This window comes from Impatiens glandulifera, chromosome 9, assembly GCF_907164915.1.
Source record: "Impatiens glandulifera chromosome 9, dImpGla2.1, whole genome shotgun sequence".
Lineage (NCBI taxonomy): Eukaryota > Viridiplantae > Streptophyta > Magnoliopsida > Ericales > Balsaminaceae > Impatiens > Impatiens glandulifera.
Window position 1 is genome coordinate 22,966,637 of NC_061870.1, and position 24,525 is coordinate 22,991,161.

Below are 24,525 nucleotides of genomic sequence, written 5' to 3' on the forward strand. Positions count from 1 at the left end.
TGTGAGATTTCTATTCCATTCAAATGCATCCACATTATTTCCGATATAATTCTTGACACCAAATTCCCGCTCTAAAAGCATGACTTTTTTTTAATATATCGGAATGCATATAATATAGAGGTATGATCTTGATTTTGAATAAGATGCTCCATAATTTATGAATTAAACTATACTATATGTGTTCTCATGTAATTTATGATAAAAACATGTCAAAGCTAGTAACTTAAATTATATTGTTTTTATATATTTTTTATTATTTTTTCTATAATTTCTATCAAAGTAGTTAAATGGTAAGAGTCCACTTAACAGATCAAAATGTCACGTATTCGATTTCGACTAAAAACATTTTGAATGGAAGTCGGAGCCATGACTATGGGGTCTCATCAAGTTCTCCTTAATTCAAAAAAAAATTATTTTATCGGTAATATTTGCAATATATTTAAAATAAAATAATCCTGGTGTTAAAATTAAGATTCGATCCGTTTACACTCACCTACCGAGTTTTGGTGTAACTGGTATCATCCTCTCTTCTAACTTAACGATATCCTCTTGAAATCATGGGTTGGAAGTTGGAATCGGTTAAATTGCAACCTTAAAAATTAAATATAATTTTTTAAGAATAAATAAAAAAAAAAAGTAAATTAGTGCAAATTGCACTTTTATTTTTATTCTTTTTAAGTAGATGTTGACATACAAACCAATAGTTAAGTATTAAATAGTCAAAAACAGGGCGGGTCCTTGTCATTTGGATGATTCATTCATTTCATATATTATTCCAAAAACTAAAATTATACTCTTTCTTCTCCGTTTCCCTTTTCTTCTTATATAAAACGGCCGCCAAAACTCCCCCCCGCCGCCGATTCCTCCATTTTCCGGCAACCTTCCGTCCGCCTCCACGGCCATTCTCTCCACCGGCGGCGGCCTCTTACAAGAACTTTCCGATTCCTTATCAGATTGAGAAAATAAACCGGTCTGTAAACCGGCAATGCGGAATTGAAGTCTACTGTATAGTGGATAGTGGATACAATTGATCATTCATCCTTCCGAAATTCACATATATATGAAGATCTCAGACTCCTTTTTCCGATTACTATTGGCGTTATTTATCTTATTTGCTGGAAAAGGTACGCCGATGTCTATTTCTTTATTGTTTGTTAATCATCACTACTTTAGTTTCCTTTTTGGTTAATCAGATTTAGTTTTGAATCTTGACGATTGCTTTACGATTTCGTTGAATTGAACCGATAATTGGAGACATCTTTTTTGCATTCTTGTTGATTCCGAGAAATTAGGTCTAGAAATTTGAACTAATTTTCTGCTTCATTGGTTTATTGATCCTTTTAGTTCCATCGGAAGTTGAATCATTCACCGGAACTTATGGAATAAATTATGGTAGAATTGCAAACAACATTCCTTCTCCTGATGAAGTCGTTAAGCTTCTTCGGTCTGTCAAGATTAAGAACGTGAGAATATACGATGCTGATCATAGCGTTTTGAAAGCTTTTAGTAAAACAGGACTTGAAATAGTTGTTGGACTTCCAAATGGAAACTTGAAAGATATGAATTCAAACCCTGATCATGCTCTAACTTGGGTTAAAGATAATGTATTAGCATTCCTTCCAGATACCCATATTCGTGGGATTGCAATTGGAAATGAAGTTCTTGGTGGGGCAGATCAATCACTTTGGGAAGTATTGTTAGGTGCTGCGAAGAACATTCATAACGCTACGAAAACCCTGAAAATCGACGATGTAATTCAGATAACAACAGCCCATTCGATGTTGGTTTTCAATAACTCGTATCCACCTTCTTCCTGCACATTCAATGACAATATCATACAATACATGAAACCGCTCCTGGAATTCTTTTCCAATAACGGCGCTCCATTTTGTCTAAATGCTTATCCTTTTCTGGCATACATGGATAACCCGAATGATATTGACATAAATTATGCGCTTTTTCAGACAACAGATGGTATCTATGATGAGAAAAGTAAACTTCATTATGATAATATGCTTGATGCCATAACTGATGCAGCTTATACTGCTTTGGAGAATGCTGAATTCAGAAAGATGGAAGTTATAGTTACTGAAACTGGTTGGGCTTCTCATGGCGATCAAAACGAAGCTGCTGCGAATGGAACTAATGCTAAAATCTACAATTATAATTTGCGGAAAAGACTGGCAAAAAGAAAAGGAACACCTTTGAGACCGAAAAAGATGTTGAAGGTGTATGTTTTTGCTCTGTTTAATGAGAATTTGAAGGATGGACCAACTTCTGAAAGAAACTTTGGATTGTTTAAAGCTGATGGGAATATCTCTTATGATATTGGATTTTCGGGATTGAAATCATCTTCTTCTCTATCGACAAACTTCCGATGGATGGTGTACTGCTCTGTATTGATCAGCATTCTCTTGTTGATCTTATAATATTAAAATGTATACAGAATTCAGAAAACAGGACTTTTTTTCTTTGATAGTCTTCTTATAACTGTGAAAAAAAAAAACCTAATGTGGTGGTGGTGATTATTATAATAATATTTGCAGTAGTTGGGACGATATTGTTTCGATTTTGCTTCTTAAAACTTTGAAATTTTCATTATAATCGCAACACAATTCATACATCAACTCTTCCAGGAACATCCTTCCACGACTTCACTAAGATATTGTCAATTTTCAATCGAGGTTAGTCACTTTGGACTGATTAGTTTATTTAACTTTATTTATAAGTTGTTACAAAAATTATTACAAAGGTTTCGCAAATTTCTTACCTAACATGATTAGTGTTTTTCATTAAGGATAAAGAAATTCAAGACAATATCTTCATTATTTAATAAGATTCTCGTAATTATAAAAAGAGATATAAGAATTTAATCTTAACTTTGTCGTGAGAGTGAACTTTTTTTTTAAATTAAAGAAGAACAAGCATTACAACTCACAGTTATGATCACGGTTAAACTCGAAACTTTTTCCGATGGAATCAGAAAGTGAACTTTTATGATATGATCGAGTGTCACTTTTAGAAAAATATTTTATTCAAATTTGATTTTTCTTCAAAATTGGCCACTTTTTATTATGAATTGTGTTTATTTTAAACAAAAGAGCAAAGAGCATTGTAACAAAAAAGAAAGGATGAATTCATCTTTGGAATTAGTATCTTATGGGGGGAGACTTGTTGGTCAAAGGTTATCATTTGTAATTTATGGGCAATGGAAAATCAAGTCGAATTCGCTAGATAAGTGGACCACTTTTAAAAGTAGACATTTCTCATATTGGACTTTCATAATTATCCTTCTTTTCGGGGTAGAGACTTGATCCACAAAAATAGTAGATTTTCAAATTACGATTCTATATAGAATATATTAGATTAAGAAGAATATCAGGGGAGAGCATTAGAGATAGAATGACACGTCACGTCGTTAGTCGGAAAAAGATTGCAGCACACATCATTCCTTCTTCAAAATTCTTTGTCCCTATTATTTTTCTATGATTAATGACATTAGAGACATCTCTTTTACGATAGAGGAGGATATCCTTGCATGGCCTTTTTACACTGACATAGTCTATACGATTAAATTAGGTTTCAAGTCTCTTTGCTCATCTTCTTGTTTTTTACTAATTTTACTAATGATTCCTCATTATTTCTTTTCAAGTTGATACTAATTTTGTAAATTTTTGTATGAACTTACCGGAGCACAACTTGTTCAGATGGGATAAAAATAAGGTTTTTGGGTCTTACTAATCTTAACTAACCTGTCAAATTTATGCTTGATTGTGGGAACAATATTTGAGACATTTTCAGTAAAATGTTGTGCACAACTCACAATTGCGGAAATTTTTTGTGTTTGTATTTGGATATGGAGAATGAAATGGAGATTCGTCGACAAGAGAAAGTGACTTACATGCCTCATTTTTTTAACGTAAATCTAATCTTAACACCAATGTTTTATCGAGGCGAATACGATCTTCCAATAAAGGAATTAAATTCAATTAGGATGTCCTCATTTACCTGAAGATGATGTTTTTGTGTTGTCGTTACCATTTGAGAAACATTATCTTGAGAATGTGGAAACTCGACAATAATTGTTCTGAATTTGTATAATGTTATCTTTGAATTTAATTCAAGTTATAATTAAATTTTGTTAAAAGAAAGTAAGAGATGGTTGTAACATATCAGAAAATTTGTTTCAGACTTTCAGTTTTACTAGTGGAGAGGGTTAATTCATATTGTTGCCAATTTTGTTAAAATTGATGCTATGAATTGTAATTGGATGTGTAACTTATTGATAAACCTACTTATTCCTCAAATTAATATATCATTTGAAAAAAAAAGTGTAACTAATTCTTTTTTTAATTCCAAATCTTGAGTGAATCGTTCAAACGTTTCCTTCGTAATATTTGTTCCGAAAAGTGGGTCGTAAAGTTAATCTTTGGTGGCCGTGGGCTCATATATTTACTATATACTCTTAGTTATAACTATTACAAAAACCTTTGCTACCAATAACATCGAAAAGATTAACCGAATATAATAAATAATTTTGACATATGAAAGTTAACCCAACCAGCATATTATTTCATATAAAATAAATCACCAACTCTCCCTCCCTACTTTATCTTTGTAACATATTAAAATAGTAAAGTCCCTACTTTATCCTTATAACATATTACAATATTAAAGTCTTTAACCAAAATAATCAATTAATATATTTTTATCAAACAAATGTTTTTCAAATCATCCAAATAACCCACATCAAACAAACTCTCATCAAAATGAACACTAGCTAGTTCATATGTCAAAAAAATGATAAACAGCAAAAAATTCAAGATAGAGTTGGGGGAATATTTCAATTATCTCTTAAAAACAAAATAGCAGAAGAGGAGTTCAATTATCTAAATTATGCATTTGTTGTTTCAATAGTAAGCTAAACTAAGCTTAAAAAATAAAGATTCCAATATCTTTAAACCCCTTTTTACTACTCCCTTAAGGGTCACCAAACCATATAAGTTTATAAATAAATACCCATAAAAAAATCAGAATTGAGACAAAGTGAAGGCTTTAGAAAGGGTGATGCATAATGATTAATACTATGAAACATGACCATAGTACCCAACACCATCAATCTTAGCTAAGCCATATTGTTGCTGTTTCGAGCTGGGAAATGCTGTTTCATTTCCATGTCAGCTATCTGATCATAAGCAGGTGGAGGAACAGATGGCGAAGCTTGGAACGGATCTTCATGCATTCCATTTAAAAGAAGAGAATCGAGACCACCTCCCATTTCGGGTTTTTTGTTCAATAAATTGCTAGTAGACTGATCAACCAAAGCTAGTTCCCAATCATCTTTACCAATTTCAGAAGTTATAACTTGATCAACTTGTGAATTGAAAGTTTCCCATGACCCATCTCTATTCATCACTGTCTTAGAAAGAAGAGAATCGAGACCACCTCCCATTTCGGGTTTTTTGTTCAATAAACTGCTAGTAGACTGATCAACCAAAGCTAGTTCCCAATCATCTTTACCCATTTCAGAAGTTATAACTTGATCAACTTGTGAATTGAAAGCCTCCCATGACCCATCTCTATTCATCACTGTCTTAGAAAACAAAGCCAATTCCACTTTGTTACTATGATATGAAGCCCAAGAAACCCTCAAACTCACCAAATCCTCCGATAATGCCATGAATTCATGCAATGGCTCATTCTGGGTGTTTTGCGGTATGTTGGTTGTATTATGCTTTAAGAAACCTTTGAGGGTTTCAAAGAGATTGTCGGTTAGTTTCTTCACTTGTGGGAAATCCGATGATCCTATGATCCCAAGATCTTTACTAAAGCTGTAGAGTAGTCGGAGTTTATCCATCGTCTTGGCAGATTTAACAAATGCATCAAATGCAATTGCAGAATCATCATAACACATTTTAGGGAATCTATCAAGTAAAACCTCCAAAACTTCACAAAGATGATAGTAAAGTGAAAAACTTTCCATCAAAACAAGGTATAAAGCAGACAGGATCATTATATTACTCTTAGCTAACCCTGTTGGTCTGCAAGGCAATAACATATCTAAAAGTTTCAGCAAATGATTCAATTTCTCATGAATCATCTCTGAGTTCATTTCTCTAGCAGGGAAAAACCCTTTTCCATCATAGCCACCAGTCAATTTCATCCGATAAACGATGAATTCGAGTTTCTGATCAAGGTATTTAGCATAAGCCCTAACGAAATCAGAGTGATCCCAGCAATTCGAGTGGTTCACATTGTAGAAATCTGACATATCCAAAACCCTAATAGTCCTAGTACCTTTCTTACGACTTCCATTCAAAATCTCTTGCCCTAGAAATGGATCCCCTTCTTTTAACATTCTGTGGACTAGAATCAATGACTTCACAGCAACTATCCAATCATGCGTCTTACTCAGTCGCTTCGAAATCGCGGAAACGAACGCGTTCAAGTAAACTTTGGATTGTGAGGTTAGATTTATAATCTCCATTGTGTACTTCTCGTCACACAGATCATCGTCATGGCTAGTCGCCTTCACCACAAGAACTTGGAGGTCCGGCGGCGCGACATTGCCTGAGAATTTAGCTAGGCTTATACTAGTCTTGTCCTTCACCGCGCCGATGATCCTCCGGTACGTACTCAGCATCATTCAATCGTGAAGGATCACGAATCTATGGGCAGATTAGTGAGATTTTTTGATGTGAACTATGAACTATACGATGAAAGCATAAAAGCAATAACATAAATAAACAACTGCATGTGTATATGTAACGTAGGATCTAGAATCTAGATATAGTTATACAGAGATGAACTTACCGTCGAGAAGCGCCGCCGGGGAGCTTAAATCTCCGTTGTCACCTTTTCCGGCGACGGCGATATTCAGAGCAAATTCCGGGGACTGAACTCTTTCAGCTTCTTTAGTTCAAATTCTATTTATATAGAGAGAGTTGGAATGCAACAATAGTCAAATATTTCCTCATTTATTTTTATTTATTTTTGCATGGACAATAGTATGCATTATTTTCGTGTTTTTTGATGACGTAAATGTTGAACCGATATTTTTCTTCGATATATCATCTTAAAAACAACCTTAATTATCAACAAAAGAGCGAGAAATTACGTTAATTGATAACAATTTATTCTAGTTTTAAAGTTGCAATAAAAAGTGGTGCGATCCTGCTAATAGACCACATAAAAAAAGAATTTTGGCCAAATAAAATATAATAAAATTGTGAACATCTTAATTAATAATAACAACACTGTACAGTTGTAAAGCAAAATAAATTGATGAGAATGGTAATACTTTTAATTTTGTATCTTATTTTATTTTTAATTAATATTGATAAAATTTATTTAATATGAATTAATATTGATAAGAAATAGAAACATTATGAATGTTTTAATTAAAGTAAAAGAATGATTCTATATGATTTATTGATTTTATTGGATCCCTTAAATCATATCCAATCAATATATTACCTAAAGTAGTCAATTAGTGTGTCAATATTGAAAACATTCTACTTAAATATAATATTAATTTTAAATGTAACATATTCTATAAAAATATATATAATTACCTGGCATAAGTCCACCTTAATTATTGTGTTAAAAAAAAAAATTTGTTTTACATAAATATAATATTAATATTAATCTTAAATATAACATATTTTATAATTCAAGAAGACATATTATTTTGATTTTTTTAATTTATAAAACTTTAATTAATTTATTTTTTATCGGATTTATTAATGAGGCTTATGCAACTTTTATTTATTTATTAATTATTTTTAAATGATATAAAGTTATATAATAAATTAATATAAAATTAATTTAACTTTAATTAATTATCCTTTTCTATTAGTTTAGTAATTTTATGCCTATTTTACCCATAAGGGGCCAGACCCTACAAATGTAACTATTTGATGCCGTACAAATATATTACATCACCATTTACAGTCATTAGCCAGAGTATTTTAAAAAATTTATCCAAAAAATTTTATCTTTTAAAAATTGTTTTTTTTTAACGAATTTTAAAGAACAATCATTATGTCATGAAGGTATTTTTTATTTTTGAGTGTAAGTCCAATTCAACATTATATTTAAAATATGCTGGGATTTATCCCTTAAAACCAATTATTTTTTTAATTACATAATGTCTTTTGCGTTAGAGTCATAAATATAGATCACATTTACAAAGTTGAAATAAATAATAATTATTTCTTTGTGGTCGTCATTATCATCATCGTTTTCATCGCATTCATTATTATCTTCGTCGTCAAGATCTATGGTCTAAACATTACGGAGCTTTAATGATTAGGACAGTCTAATGATTGTCTCTCTTCTTACTTCTCATTCATTGTTGTTTTCATTATTCATAAAAACTTATAACAAAATTAATAAGAAGACGTTAATTTAACTTTTTTCTCATCATCACTGACATTTTCCTTTTCGATCTCTTACTCTCATTACTCGGTTAACAAACAATATTCTTTCTTACCTAATAAACCTCTCAAATTAGCTTATTTCTGCACTTAATTATCTCAACAATACCAACATCTTTTACCATTACTTTTGGCAAACTATCCATCTCATCATATCATCAACCTCTTTACCCTCACTTTTTCGATAAATCAACAAATTCATTCATATATTTAACCACCAATATTTTTTGTTTTCTAGTAATATTTCATTACTAATCTCGTGACCTCACTTCGAGTATTTGTACATCAATCATTTCATATCATTACCACGACATCTTTATCCTCATTTCAACATATCAACCACCAATCTAATGGACCTCTCATCTCGTGACTTCACTTTCACACTTCGGTCAAACAACCATCTCATTCACACATTTAACCACCAATATTCTTTTTCCCAATGGACAACTCTCATTACTAATATTGTGACATCACACACTTTCACATGTCTATTATCCCTCGCCAAATCAACCACTAAAATCAAAATTGACATATATATTTCGTGACCTCACACTTTCAGATGTCTCTTATTCCTCGGTAAATCAATTACCAATCATAATCGATCTCTAATACCGTGACATCACACTTCGATCAATCAACATCTCATTCACATATATTTTTAACCACCAATCACAATTAACCTCTAATTTCATGATCTTACGATAATTTCTTATCGGTTTCTTATCTCTCAGCAAACCAACTACCAATCTCAATATTATCGGCCTCTTATCGCTCGACAAATCAGCCAGTAATCTCATCGACCTCTCATCTTATCGCCTCATACTTTCACATACTTCTAATCCCTCAACAAACCAACTACCAATCACAATTGACCTCTAATATCGTGACCTTACGATCCTTTGTTACGGGTCTCTTATCCCTTGACAAACCAACCACCAATTCCAATTGACCTCTCATATCACGACCTCATTACTTTTAAATGCCTCTTATCTCTCTCCAAATCATTCACCAATCCCAATGAACCTCTCCATCTCGTGACATCACACTTTCACACGCGTCTTATCCCTTGGCAAACCAACCACCAACCATCAATCTCAATCACACTTTCACACGCCTCTCTTATCTCTCAGCAAACCAACCACCGACCTGAATTAACCTTTATCCCTCGATAAACTAATAATCAATTCAAATGTTACTGGCCTCTTATTCATCTATAAACCAATTCCAATCTCAATTGACCTCTCATCTCTTAACCTCACACTTTCACACGTACATGACTATAATCCCTCAGGAAACCAACCAACAATCTAATCAACCTATAATCTCGTGACTTTACGATCTTTTGTTACCGTCCTCTTTATCCTTGACAAACTAACACCAATCATAATGTTATCGATCTCTTATCCCTCGGCAACCCAATCACACTTTCACACACCTCTTATCCATCGGCAAACCAATCATCAATCTCAATCGACCTCTAATCTTGTCACCTCATTATCATTTATTATCGGTCTCTTATCCCTTGGTAAACCACATTCAATCATACTTTCACAAGTCTCTTATCATCGACAAGCTAATGTTACCAGACTCTTATTCATCGACAACTTAACTATCAATCTCAATCACACTTTCACACGCCTATTATCCCTGGGTAAACTAACCATCAATCTCCATCATATTATCCCACGCCTTTTATCTATCGGCAAACCAACCACCAATCTTAATCACATTTGCATATGCCTCTTATCCCTCGACAAACCGACCAACAATCTCAATTACACTTTCACACACTTCTTATCACTCGACAAACTAATCACCAATCTCAATCAACCTATAATCTCGTGACCTCATGATCATTTATTATCGGCATCTTATCCCTTGACAAACCACATCACAATCATATCATACTCTCACGCGTCTATTACCCCTCGACAAATCAACCATCAATCTTAATCGACGTTTAACCTTGTGATCTCACACTTTGGTCAATTAAATATTTGAATCATATTTTTAACCATTCTCATTTGTTACCGACCTCTTATCCCTCGTCAAAACACATCTCAATCACATTTAGTTAATAATTAATATTCTTGAAAATTTTAAATCATAATTATTGTAACTAAACGGCTAACTTAGTAATTAAAAACAATTGGAGGCGATAATTAATTCTCCATAACTTAAATAAAAAAGTAATTAAAAGTAACTAAATTTGTCATTCCACACAAAACTTTTTAATTTACTATTTTATACTAAGCCGAATATTCAAATATTAAAAACATTATTCACATAAATTTTATTGGGCTTACCTAGGTCCAATTGGTTGAGTTTAGGATTTATAATTTAAAGTTATTTGAAAAAATAGTTAGGTAATTTTTTTCTTGCATTTTAGTTCTTCCCGTGTCATATGAATATCAAATATGGAATGAAGATGGTATTACTTTTAAGTTCTTCATTGTGATAAAAGTTATTCAGGACTTAATTTGAAAATGAATTCAGAAAAATGAGAAACACATTGATACTAATTAAGGTGTGAATTCTTTTTTGGTAAAAGAATATGATTGTATATGGATTTTATTGGATCTCTTAAAACATATCCAATTTAATATATTGGATACCTAAAATCATTTCCAATCAATCTATAAACCAAAAAGTCCTCTTCATTAATTAGTGTGTCAATATCTTGAAAACATAGCGTTGATTGAGGTTTTTTTTAAAATCTAGGGTGAGAAAAAAATAACGATGGATGATAATTTTGAGAAAAAAGTGATGATTATTTTGGTAAAAGACTTAAAAGGTATTAGTATATATAAATAAAATTAAATTAATAATTTAAAATAAATTGTATTTTAGTATTTTGATTAACGAAATTAAGGGATTTAATTGTTGAAAAATAATTATTAAAAAATTAATTTTGTTTGGATTTAAAAAAAAACTTGTTAATTTTAACTAAAAAATATCAATTTTATCATTAAAAGGAAGCACAATATTTAAAGAAAATTACGCTGGTTCATAAAAAACTTGTTAATTTTAACTAAAAAATATCAATTTTATCATTAAAAGGAAGCACAATATTTAAAGAAAATTATATTGGTTCATGTCATTTTAAGTTAAAAATAAAAACATCTTTCACACATATGACTTAAATTTTTTTTCATTATCGCACTCAACAAATTTGAGGGATTAAAGTAATAAAAGGAATGAACCCGTAAACCAATTTGAGAAATTTGAGAGATTAAAGTGGTAAAAAGAATGAGGCTCAATTGCATAACCCTAAGTGATACTTAAGTAATTTTTTTTACTGAGTATTATCTAATTAACTCCAAGTATCATCCTCTTCTCCGCCGCCAAACTCGATACCTCTTCTGTAGCCCTCGTCTCTTCTTCTCAAAGCTACAACATCGCCGAAAAAAAAAGTTTATTCATCTTCCGAACGTATTAGTTGTTGAAGCGCGTACAAAATATTGACATCTTTTTTATGTGGTCTCTTTTCGCAGAAAATTATATAATTCGGACGAAAAATCGAATTAACTCCAAGTATCATCCTCTTCTCCGCCGCCAAACTCGATACCTCTTCTCTAACCCTCGTCTCCTCTTCTCAAAGCTACAACCTCGCCGGAAAAAAAGGTTTATTCATCTTCCGAACGTATTAGTTGTTGAAGCGCGTACAAAATATTGACATCTTTTTTATTTTCGTGGTCTCTTTTCGCAGGAAATTATATAATTCGAACGAAAAATCGAAGGTACGAGTGCTTAAACAAAAACGTTTTTGTTTGAGTTACTATCTATCCATGGATCTCTTAGAATTCATATATTGATCTCGTTATCATCATCACTTATACCATTTATACATGTTTCTTAAATAATTCTCCCTTTATTATATTCTATGTTTTTCTTTTCTAAATATACTAAGCTTTGGTGTTTCTACTTAGTAAGACATTGCAGATTTGGTCCCCTTTTTGAGTAACTAAACATTTGCATATCCAGGTTTGCTCCCTACTTCATTCTCGTTGCCCTTGTTGAGGTTTTTATCACAAATATTTATATTTATTGTGTTACCCTTTGTTGAGATTTTTATCATGAGTGTTTATATTTATTGATTTGCTCATTACAAATTTGTTTGTGGGTAAAATCTTACTAATCTATTGGGTAGGATTACCAAGTGATTCAGCATTAGCTCGAGTTTGTAGGCCAATTCTATAATGATGCTAAGACAGTGATTCTTGATGGGAACACTGTAGTGATTCAGTTTTACATACAATAATAATTTATACATATGCAGTCTATTTAATTTGAACACAATTTCAAATTAAATACATCCTTGCATATTCATAAATTACATCTGAAACTGAAACATACTACATTATTATTGTTCCTGACCATCTCTATGGTGTTCTCATCAATGTGAATTACTGTGCTAGCATCGGTATAGGATTCGTATACGACTCAAGCGGATGCTGAAACACTTGGTAGTTATGTCCAATCAATTAGTAATATTTTACTACCGGAGGGAACACAGAGACAATTTTATAGCAAGAAAATCAATTATATAAACGATTATAATGATATAAACATACACAAACCCCAAACTTAGTAAATTTAGTGAATAGGCATATCAAATCTATAGAGATTATTTAATAAGAAACACTTTAAGTTTAAATGAATGTCATAACTGAATTAATATTAGTCTATTAAAAAAAATAAAAGATGAAGATATCTTATATACACCTAAAACTAAGCTAAAATTAGGAATCTCAATCTAAGTGAAATTCCTATCACAACATAAATAATGCTAGAATTTTTTAGAAATTAACCCACTAAGGTAGTTGTGTAAAGAGTCGTGCTTTAGAGATAAAGATCCAATATTCAATCTCCAATAATAATACTTTAAGTTTAAATGGGGGTACGTTTACCAACGTTATGCTGAATTATATAATTTCTATCCGACGAGAAACCGCAAAAACAGAGGAAGATGCTACTTCGCTAGCTTCTAATACTCCTCCGTTCTTAAAGGTTAGAAACTTTTTTCATGGCAAGTTCATTCGAAAGAGCGAGGGGAGCTTCAAGAAGAGGCGAGGTATTGGGTTTGGCCTTGGTTTAAGAGTTCCACGAGTTTTATGTGTGAACATTGCATTCAACTAGAAATATTCTATTTCAATGATAAAAGTGATATTATTTCAGTTAATTTAGGTATTATTTGTTGAATTGCAAATTTGCTCTATTTGTTTAGTCATTTGATCACTAATTAAGTTCTATTTCTACTGCTATCTAGTAATGAGCAATTTTTTACTAAATTATTCGTCTTCTTTTCGATGAAATGTTAGAGAGATTGGATCATGATACCGGTGGAATACATGATACACTTTGCGATCATTCCTTTCCATGTCCTAGTGTATCAAAATGGAAAAATGGACATATTTGTCTTGCCAGGTGAGTAACATCTAACCTTACTAAAGGTTGAAAAGGGGTCGTGCTAGCTTATGCTTATTCAATAGTATAACCCTAGTTTCTAAAAAAGAGAAAAAAAAAAACTCATCAGGTATGATAAGTTTATCATCAACAGCTAGATGAGAAACCAACTTGTGCTGTGCATGTCTCTGGGTTTGTCTAATTTGTGGTTTTGTTGGATATGGAAGGTAAAACTATATATTTTTCTTATTCTCATATCAAACTCTTCTTTTAAATCTCTCACTATATCCCTGAAACCTAGGTACAGAGAGATGCATGCTTTTAAGCATTGGAAAGACACGAACCATTGTTATGCTCTCGAACTTAGTTAGTTCGCAGCAAGTATTGGATTACATTGGTGATTTGTATATTCATCAACTAAAGTCAATGGAAAATCAGATTGTATGGAATGCGGTACCTGCAGTTGCGTTGATGACTGAAATCCCAAGGCTCTTTTCAACAGCGAAGTTGATGCGGTAAAGAGATGCCTTACAAGAGATAAACATAGTTTTATACGACAAATCAATAATTCATTAGTGTTATTTAGTATCAGACATTGAACGAGTATCATCATGTTCTGGCAACCCAGCTAGAGACTCAGAGACTTGTAAGTGCATGGTTTTATTTTCGTTGATAATAATGAATGAAAATTATTATTATTATTAAGTTCATTTATTTTTCAGTACTATGAATTACTACTTGTCTAGGCAAAAGCCAAGAAGTAAAGCATGATATCTGAAGAGGCCATTGAGAGGGCTTTGAGTTCAAGCTTGCAGGACATTCAGTCCAAATTGGACAACGCAGTCAAGGAAAAGAAGGCAGAAGAAGATGCAAGTACCTTTTTTTCTCTGAGCATTTCATATATCAAGTTTTTCATATTCATATTGTTTCTCTCTTTTATTCTTTAGACCAACAAGAATCTTCTGAAAGAACGAGAGATCCTAATGTATTGAAGGAGATAAAACAAAGGTAACAGCATCTACGTCTTCTCTCAAATCATTCAAATTATCAACTAAAAATACTCTTGCTTGAAGGTTGAGGTCTAAACATGACAAGAAACTGGAGCTAGACAAGCAGGTAAGTTTGTTTCACTTTCCCCGATCTTGTCACGAAAATAATTATTAAAAAATTACAGACAGGGACTTGAAAGTTTACCTCGAATCCCGAAAAACAATTGCTAGGGAAAACAAAGGAGATGATGGCATCAAAGAAGAAACCGTTTTACCAATTCAGTCCAACCCCTCTAGTTCAAGGAGGAAGATTACTACTAGATCCAGTAGAAGACGAAACTAAACAAATTGTATTTACCATCAAAAGTTCCAAAACAGGTTCATCCATTTCCTTTTAAAGTACACTATAAATAAAACATGCTCAAACAGTGCTAATTGAACTAAGCACTAAAACTAAAAAGGCCAGTTTAGTTGCTCCTGTTTGTTCCATCTATAATCTTCATTTCATCCCCTCATAAGAAAAACTCTAAAACAAATATGTTACCTTTGGGGCTGATCTGTACTGGCTGTAGTGCTTGGGCCAGCACCATTTTCATTCGGTGGGGAATTGCCCCATTTTCCTTCTGATTCTAATGGCTCAAGAATGTACACTCCACCGTCACTAAGTCCCAACGCTAATTGATTAGCATCAGACGGATGAGCGGCAATCACAAGGGGGTGAACTCTGCAATTTAATAACAATTTGAGAAGGCAATATTATTGCATCATGTTCTATTAAAATCGATAATTGAACTAGAATTGTGACCTTGGGTTGGGAGGCAGATAAGCTGAGGGATTAATTCGACATCTCAAACGTAGTGTAGAAGAAGTTAAGACACCAACACTTGCATCTTCAAAACTGACGTATATCGATTGACTATCGCAGGAATATGCAGCGTGCGTTATATGACCGCTTGTTTCTCGTGGAATCCACTGTTTTGGGAAGAAAATAATTCAAATTTGGATTTCCCACATCAAACAAGGCCTTAGATGTTTGGAAAAATAAAAAACTTTACCTGCTTAAGGCATTCAAGCTTAGGAGCTTCATATATGACTATTTGAGTTTCATGAACTGCCAGTAAATGGATCTGGTCTTGGTGAAACTGGACCTTTGTATCTGCAACGGGAGCCTGCGTACGCCCAGCTGGGACCTGCAAGAACTTACTCGTTTGCTTCTCCCATCCATCTGTGCTCCAAACACATAGCTGTAAAAATACCCATCATCATTTCTATTGAAATGCTCTTCAAGGAACAAAATATTCATTACCACAAAATAATTGAGTAAAAGAAAAGACAAGTTTTTATTTCCCTAGCTACCTTACCCTGTGTTGAGTACGATAAGAGGGTGCTTATTTAACATTTAACATGTCATTTAACTTCTCTTAGAATCATAGTCATCAACCAAGGATAGAAAAAACATGACTTTAAAAACTACCTGAGAATCAGCTCCAGAAGAAACTAACACATTCAGAACATTAGAGAATGCAAGGCCAGTTATTCTTTTCTGGTGGCCTTTGAGCTTGGATTTTACCTGCACGGAGAGAAAAGTGGAAAAAAATGGCAGTTATTGACTGCTTTATATTACCACGATTTAGCTAGAAGGGATTGCAAATGTTAAAGTTAACTCATGAAGAAATTCTACAAAACTAAGGATCAGCACCTCATCAACTCGGACATTATATATCTGGATAGACGAATCTTCCATCCCTATTGCAATTATATTGTTGTCTTGAGGATGAAATGCAAGAAAAGTTGCTGCTGGCGGAGGAGGCATGAAAGTTGTCATCGTCTGTATTTTTGGTTCATAAGAAATTAATATATATCGCCAATGGAAGTCAATCAATATCAAACCAAGAAAGGATGTAATTCTGAATGGTAAGATAAGAAAAAGAAGAAAAAGCCAATTACCTTGAAAGTCATCATATTGAACAACGATATTTTCCCTCCTGAAGCTGACATAACATACGAGTCATTCTTCGAAAGTGCAAAACAAGAAACAGTTTCTTCGGGGCTTGTGTCACCGATATCATTTGTCATCAGGATTCCATTAGCAGGTTGCCAGAGTTGAGGTGCAACATTAGCAGTAGCCTGGAAAAATATATATATTATTATTCCATTTATATTTATACAAACCAGTGTTCTAAATGGCGGTCGAGGCGGCCGCCTAGGCGGTGCCTAGGCGGTAGGCGGTCCAACACCGCTCCGCCTATACATGAGGCGGTCAGATTATTTAATTATTTATTATTTTTAATTAATTAATTACTAAGATTAATATATGTATATATATTTAATAAAAAAAACTCTTTATCACCCACTATTTATTTAAATTTTGAAATGACTCTTTACATTCCAATTCATTTATCTTTTTCTTTTCTGTTTCTTATCTCATTCACCTCCTTGATCATCTACATCTTCTTAGATCATCTAATCATCTATCTCTTCTCCAGCTCGTCTACATACTTATTTTTGTTAAATGTTACTATATTAAAGAATATTAATTTGACTTTTTAGTAAAATGATAATTATAGAACATCTTTATTATATTTATATTCAACCGCCTAGGCACCGCTTAGGCACCGCCTAGGCACCCGAGGCAGTAGGCAGTCACTTACCGCTCCGCCACCGCCTACCACCGTTTAGAACATTGATACAAACAAATCTAAAAAGGGAAGAAAAAAAAGTTAGATTCTTTAATAAAGAAACTACAACAACCTTGTTAGTCAAGTTCCTGTCATTCCTTTGCCATTTCCAAAGCTTGTGCACAGCATTAGCTGATAAAGCCAAGATGGCAAGTCCAGAATTTGTATACATCAACCTGGAAACCTGAACATAAAATGAAAAGACAAAGAAAACTCAATCTTAACATTTTAAATAATGTACAAGAGGCCTGGACAGATCCACACCTTATTAGTTGCCAAATTATCAGGCAACCTCAAGGACCGGCATTGAGATGATTCGGTTATTTCTGTTAATTTCCATATCCTAGATTTCTCTCCTGACTCATCCTTGATTCTAGGTTTTACATCTGGCAAGCTTCTGTTCTCCCCATTCTGCGAAAACAGTAGCACAAACATTCACAATGCGGTATTAAAATAAATACATCTAAAGATCACAACAGCTTAATTAGATGTGGCAAGAACACACACCATTACGATTGATCCCATTGGACCAGCACGATCCATGATGCTGCTTTGTCCAACCGGTACACTGACAGCACCACCAAATGATCCCATTGTTGGAGCCTGAAAGTAATAAATCAAATTAACCTCTCTTGAATACATGGATAAATAAGTACTAAACAAAGTTGAATTGGAACTACCTTCACAACAGCTGGCGAACCAACTTTAGGAGCGTCAAATGATCGACTTTCAATGCTTCGCAGTAGCCTAATTCCATCTGAGTTTGCTAAGATTTTAATACCGTTTTCATTTGCTGAGACTGCCAATAGCATCCCATCTTTGTTAAATCGTACACAAGGAGAAGCCTGGAAAACATTGGGGGGACAGATTTGTTAAATATACATATATTTGCTATGTTTACCAAAAATCACATGATCTATAAACACCCAAACAAAATATTACACTATAGTTTGGATCATGATCTAGAAATTGTTTGTATACAGTGTTCTAAATGGCGGCCGCCTAGGCGGTCCAACACCGCTCCGCCTACACATGAGGCGGTCAGATTATTTAATTATTTATTATTTTTTAATTAATTAATTACTAATATTAATATATATATAAATTTAGTAAAAAAAAACTCTTTATCTCCCACTATTTATTTAAATTTTGAGACAACCCTTTACATTCCAATTCATTTCTCTTCTTCTTTTCCGTTTCTCATCTCATTCACCTCACCTCTTCTTCGGTAGAACATGAAAAAAATGTTGATTTTAAGTCTGAAGATGAGAGAAAAAAATGTTGATTTTGAGTCTGAAAATGAGAGGATTATGAATGTAGCCGATGGTGCATACATAGATGATTTAGAAGATTAATCATGTTTACATACTTATTTTTGTTAAATATTACTATGCTAGAGAATATTAATTTGACTTTTTGGTAAAATGATAATTATAGAACATCTTTATTATATTTATATTTAAATTTATTTATATTTATATTCAACCGCTTAGGCACCGCCTAGGCACCCGAGGCAGTAGGCAGTCACTTACCGCACCGCCACCTCCTACCGCCATTTAGAACACTGTTTGTATACCAAATAAAGCAACAAAAACAACATTATAAACACTTTCAATTTTAAGTTTAACTATTTTTTAATGTGATTGTGACAAAATACTAGTTTCCAAATAGACTCTTTCCTTAAAAAATATGGCTACAAAGAATGGGAAACATCTTTACTGGAATAGTGCAGAGATGTTACCGGAAGTCCACCATCAGCATCTGTTGTTGTTAATATATTGACACCGTCCATGTCCCAAAATTTCACCATAAACTCATCCCCAACTGCTAAGAACTTGTTCTTCGTATTGTCAAATTGGACAACACCCACAGACCGCTTCCCAAGACCATTATATGTACGTTTAACAGCACCTTCACTTTCATTCCACTCCACAAGGTATGAGTCTCCTTTATTGGTTCCGCATGAAAACAGCCTGTCATGTTTGAAATAGATCATATTTCCATGTATATTTATGGCAACGATATAAGAGAGTGAAAATAATAACTAGTTCAGACCTTGTTCCATCAGCACTGTATGCCATTGTGCTGGAGGAATGACCTGGTGCATCATAGTCAACTCTAGATCCCGCATTATCATACAACCATGCTTTTATTTTCCCATCAGTTGCGGTTGAAAAGATAAACTGGGTGTGCATGGTAAAAAATATTACATAAAGAAGTAAAAAAATGTATGGAGAATCTTATACCTTGATTGATGTGAGTTATTTGAGCTTAATTTCAAATAACCCCCTATCCAATCAAAATATACTCATCAACCAAAATACTATTTTATACCCCTAATGTTTTTTACCCAAATAACATAGATTTTCAATAGCTTACATCAAACAAGGTTACTTGGTTATTCAAATAACCCTAGGTCAAACAAGGCCTTACTCTCCTTGTACTTCATTTCATATTAATGAAATTTCAGTGTTTTTTTTTAAAGAAAAAGGGAAATCACCAACAAAACCTACAATGCGACAATACCTGAATGTTTTCCTTGTGGTGCGGACATATAGAATATACAGGCGCTTCATGACCCTCAAAGATATATTGTTTGGCTCCTGTAACAGGATCCCACACCTGTAGAAAACTTTAAGCGAATTATAACTTCATTCAAACTAGAAACAACCTTAGCCCTTGTTCGGATTGGATTATCAAAATAAAATCTCAAATAAACCATAATCTTTATCATTCATCCCCTCAATGATCACATCATTCAAATGATCAACCAAAATACCCTATTTCTCTTTTTAAAAAATTGTTTTTTCATGATATATATTTATAGCCTTTTTAAGTTTTTTTACCCAAATAACCCACTTTTTCCATAACCAAAACCGAACAAGATAATTTTTAAATAACCCACTGGTAATTCAAATAACCGGATTTCAAACAATCCCTTAAGAAGCAAGGAAACAGAAGGACCTTGATGAGCCTGTCATCGCCACACGTGACAACTGAGAGTTGTTTGTTGGGATAAGAGAAAGCAATATCATTCACACTTCCAGCATGAGCATCGATCTGAATAACCAAACAGTATTCATAAGTATGGAACATATACTACACACTAAGCACTAAGTAAGGGTAGGAGAGTTGGGCATTACAAACCTCTAGATGGTTGCGCACATCGTCCCCTCCATGATATGAATATACATGAACAATGTGCTTAGAATATGCAACACCTACAGCAAAGGAAGATAACTCTCAGAAGTCAGAACTAACACTATTGCCATAAAATGTAAAAGCTATTGATTGGGTGGGTGACTACATCCAAAACAAATACTTGGGAAAATGATCATGATTACTCTTTGGTGGATCATAGGGGTGAAAGAAACAGACGGACAAGGAAAAGCTCTAAACAAAAAAATTGAAAGAAAAAGGGAAGACAATGAATAACTGATAAATATAAACATACCAAATAGGGAACCATCAGGACTCCAAATCACACGGTTGACTGAAGCAGTGTAATCACTAGCTAGAGATGCCTGATGATGCACAGCCAAAAATGATATAAGATACTAGAAGAAAAATAAAATTGCATACATGTGTTTTGAGATCATAACCACTAGGGAATGTTCATGAGCTACAAACCTGCAACGACACAGAACATGAACCAAGATCCCAGACCTTGAAGTTATGGACAGCAATCCTTTCACGATTGCCTAACTCCCATAACATAGTCTCCCCCGTGTTGGTTCCAACTATTTTTAATTACCCACAGTTAAAGTATAAGCTGGACAAATCCAAATGCAAACAGAAATCAGTTGACAGACTATACTAACCAAGAAGAAGAATTTGTTGAGCAGGATGGAAATCCATTGTCTTCACAGCTGACCCTGGATTAAGAGTCATGACAACAGCTTTGGGCAAATCAAATGAATTTGAGCTCTGTCCACCATGGCTCTGAGGAGCATAACCAACCGGGAGCATGTTGACAGGCAAGTTACTGACCTGATTTAATTTAAATTACAGCTCAAATTAAATAAAGTGGTATATCTTAATTAAATTCTCCCATGGAAATGTATGTGGATAGACAATGGCCATGTAGTAATACCTCATCTGACATTCCGAAAGGTCTTGATCTCTTCAATGCAAGTTCAGAATCTGCTGTCTGATAATCTACCGCTGCACTATTTGTTGGAGGAGTTCTTGGACGTTTAGGAATTACTACTGGAAGGAGAGAAAATAGACAACAGAGAAAAAGATGGGTTAAGCAATTACACAGAGATAACATCTTCATATTGGAAATCGCTTAGAAATAAATACCTCCATTATTAGTTGAAGTAAAACCAATTTGCCCGGTTGATGCTGAAGCATGGGGAACAGCAGAAGGATTAGCCATCCACCCAGCGAGAGAAGATGGCATAGGAGCAGGTGCTGCTGGAAAAGGCTTAAGAAACGAACAGACCCAAAGTTTTAAAAAACTGAACAGTTAAAAAAGGCACATTTTGAAAGAACTGAAGGAAATTGCTTTCAGATTTTACTTACTCCATGTGTACCTAGAGGAGGAAACACTCCCCCTCTAGGAACAGCACTCATACTCATTAGTGGGTTAGTAACAGGGGAGGGAGCACGTGCACCATTTGGCTGCGACTGTCCACAAGAATGGTCCAAAAACAAAGTCTTTATATCAGGGTTAGACTTTGGATTCTTGCAAAGCTGGTGCTGCCAATTCAAACTGCAAGAAACTCAATCAAATAAGCATAACTAAATAAATAAAAGGAACTTCTAAATTTCATTTCAAGAAAATAACCTTTGGTTTATCAGTGTTCTCAGCCTTGAATTCTTCAGACTAGGAAAAGCCAGCTTATCCCGGAACAAAGGGTTAGCTTCAATCAGCTTTTTCAGTTCAACAAGCATTATATTCCTAGCTGACTTGGTATCCCCATACTTAGAAAGTTGTTCATTATCTCTGCAGTGCAAACCGTCCAACAGAGAGAGGCTTATATTAGTCCACTTCTATCAACGGAATGCAATATATAATAAACATATGAAGTACATTTTGACCTAAAATTGTCCAGGATCAAAAGCTGAGTTATCTCTTTAAATAGGTCTTCATTAAAAGCTGAAAAAACTTTCAAGTCCTTCACAAGGATTTCCACAGCTTTAGCACGATCTTTCCTACAAAATTAGTGGACATATCACAAAGTTTAACTTATCATCCTATCAATAATTGTACAGTTACATTTGAATCTCATTTCACCTGTCAAGTGCTTCCAAGTACTTCTGTTTCCGAATCTCGAAAAATATCTTCATCGAGTATCTATTATCATCTACCTTAGTAAATCCAGACAAATATTTCTCCACCTCATCCCACTCCCCATTCGTCACCAATTCCTCAAAATATCTCATATTAAAGAGAAATCCTGACTCCTGCTCCAACCTAGACCAAAGAAAGTGTAATAATTAACCTTAGTTAATGAATCCAGTACCCACAAAACAAAAACACTACAGTTCTCAGCTTTTACTTGAAACTTTTAGACCTAAACAACATATAGAGAAAATAAATGCAAAGGATTACTCCCTTACTTATGAACAGTATCTTTGAACTTCTCTTCCTCCAGAAACTGGAGGATAAGAAAAACAAGTTCCCTACTCAAAGACGTCATCTTTTCCTCTCCTTAAACTGCAAACAACATCATAATCGGTCGATTAAGTCAGATATTGTAAGTAAAAGCTCAATCAAAGTCATGAACAAATATGAATCATACTTAAAACCCAAAATCAGATGAATAGATTTACATGCATAAAACCCAAAAGTGGAGAAATTGGGGGAAATGGAAAAAAGAGTTGCTACCTGAAATTAGATAGAGAAACAGATCGAAGGGTTGTTGAAGAAGATGAAGACAAGGATGATAGCGAGAAGTCCGTCCCCTGCTGCTGGTCTTCTCTTTACTCTCTCTCTCTCTCTTTCTCTCTCTTTAGGGATTTTTTGCAGAGAGATAAAAAGGGGAGATGCGAAGCGCACGACGATAGGATGCAGGACAAATAAATAAGTAAGCGAAGAAGACGAGACGAGATGTAATGGTGTTTTTTGAAAAAGTTGAAAATTATAAGACAACTTACTTATGAGATTGATAAGTACTTTCACTTATACATCTATCTTTATGTTTAATACAAGTCTAACATAATCTATACTTTATTCAAATATTTGGACTTATTTTGTATTTTCAAAAAATAACTCAACTAAAATTAATTTTTAAATTAATTATATCATTTATTTCATTAACCAAAATACTAAAATATCTTTTATTTTAAATTATTATTTTTTATTTTATTTATATATATCAATATTCTTTAAATCTTTTTACCAAAAATAATCGTTACATCTTCAAAATCATCATCAATCATTTATTATTTTCTCATCTAAGTTTTTAAAAAAACCTCAATCCGAATCCAAACAAGACGTAAGACTTAAGATTATTCATACCAAAAACTCAAATTGATCCTTATTTTTATAAAAAATATTCAATTTAAATCTACACTTTATTTATTGTATACAAAATGTTATTTAACTTACATGCATGAATAATAATGTTATATATACAAGTATATTATGAGATTAAAAGTTAAGATAATAAAAAAAATACCAAATATACAAATTATAAATATCTGTAAATTTGTATTTTTAAATTTGAATAATTTTGATTGAAATGAAGTTAATTTTATCTATAATAAAATTAGTTAAATACATATTTTTATGGAACAATATGCCAACTTTTAAAAGTCATGAACTTATTTGTTCTTATCATACTAATTAAATACCTCTTTTCTCTTTTTATCCCAGTGGAGCGTACACCCGTGACCTGTGTTCCCTAGCATTTGTAACGATTCAAAGTTTTTTTTTTTTTTTGTCTAAGAGTTTGTTTGGATAGTTTTTTTTATATAGTTTTGAATTATAAAAAATATTAATGGGTGATAATTTTGAACAAGTGTATTTTCTTTTTAAAAAAAACTTAAAATATTTTAATTTCA

General features: G+C 33.1%; 3 protein-coding genes across 6 annotated transcripts; 1 reads left to right on the plus strand and 2 right to left on the minus strand.

The window, feature by feature from the left end:
- The first annotated feature begins 799 nt into the window (after window positions 1-799).
- LOC124914483 (glucan endo-1,3-beta-glucosidase 11-like) lies at window positions 800-2,558 on the plus strand. Its single transcript, XM_047455040.1, has 2 exons — window positions 800-1,124; window positions 1,345-2,558. The coding sequence occupies exons 1-2, from the start codon at window positions 1,061-1,063 to the stop codon at window positions 2,427-2,429; spliced, it is 1,149 nt and encodes a 382-aa protein (XP_047310996.1). The 5' UTR covers window positions 800-1,060; the 3' UTR covers window positions 2,430-2,558.
- Window positions 2,559-5,125: 2,567 nt separating this feature from the next.
- LOC124916032 (probable clathrin assembly protein At4g32285) lies at window positions 5,126-6,643 on the minus strand. The gene has a single exon (XM_047456768.1). The coding sequence runs from the start codon at window positions 6,641-6,643 to the stop codon at window positions 5,126-5,128; it is 1,518 nt and encodes a 505-aa protein (XP_047312724.1).
- An 8,517-nt stretch (window positions 6,644-15,160) lies between these two features.
- On the minus strand, window positions 15,161-23,515 carry LOC124916515 (topless-related protein 4-like). 4 transcript variants are annotated; one of them, XM_047457245.1, is made up of 26 exons: window positions 23,348-23,515; window positions 23,080-23,176; window positions 22,754-22,933; window positions 22,558-22,671; window positions 22,304-22,462; window positions 22,039-22,228; window positions 21,817-21,940; window positions 21,605-21,717; window positions 21,333-21,501; window positions 21,142-21,251; window positions 20,966-21,035; window positions 20,659-20,732; window positions 20,476-20,571; window positions 20,038-20,133; window positions 19,567-19,694; window positions 19,253-19,484; window positions 18,192-18,356; window positions 18,019-18,114; window positions 17,776-17,922; window positions 17,585-17,695; window positions 16,781-16,960; window positions 16,533-16,661; window positions 16,308-16,403; window positions 15,889-16,077; window positions 15,639-15,805; window positions 15,161-15,557 (listed from the first exon to the last, which is right to left on the minus strand). In XM_047457245.1, exons 2-26 carry the CDS (start codon window positions 23,157-23,159, stop codon window positions 15,374-15,376), a joined length of 3,399 nt encoding a protein of 1,132 aa, XP_047313201.1. In that variant the 5' UTR covers window positions 23,160-23,176; window positions 23,348-23,515; the 3' UTR covers window positions 15,161-15,373. The 4 variants fall into 4 exon arrangements, with proteins under 4 accessions (XP_047313201.1, XP_047313199.1, XP_047313200.1 ...); XM_047457243.1 differs by having other exon boundaries at window positions 16,781-17,005; window positions 17,528-17,695; XM_047457244.1 differs by having other exon boundaries at window positions 21,605-21,720.
- Between the last annotated feature and the right edge of the window lie 1,010 nt (window positions 23,516-24,525).

Excerpts from the sequence above, each read along its gene's own strand:
- LOC124916032 (XM_047456768.1), bottom strand. The coding sequence starts at position 6,643 with ATGCTGAGTACGTACCGGAGGATCATCGGCGCGGTGAAGGACAAGACT.
- LOC124916515 (XM_047457241.1), bottom strand. The coding sequence starts at position 23,159 with ATGACGTCTTTGAGTAGGGAACTTGTTTTTCTTATCCTCCAGTTTCTG. Across the intron at positions 22,672-22,753 it reads TACTTGGAAGCACTTGACAG|GAAAGATCGTGCTAAAGCTG; the intron begins GTGAAATGAGAT and ends CTAATTTTGTAG. Across the intron at positions 20,134-20,475 it reads GCGATGACAGGCTCATCAAG|GTGTGGGATCCTGTTACAGG; the intron begins GTCCTTCTGTTT and ends AGTTTTCTACAG.
- LOC124914483 (XM_047455040.1), top strand. The coding sequence starts at position 1,061 with ATGAAGATCTCAGACTCCTTTTTCCGATTACTATTGGCGTTATTTATC. Across the intron at positions 1,125-1,344 it reads TATCTTATTTGCTGGAAAAG|TTCCATCGGAAGTTGAATCA; the intron begins GTACGCCGATGT and ends TGATCCTTTTAG.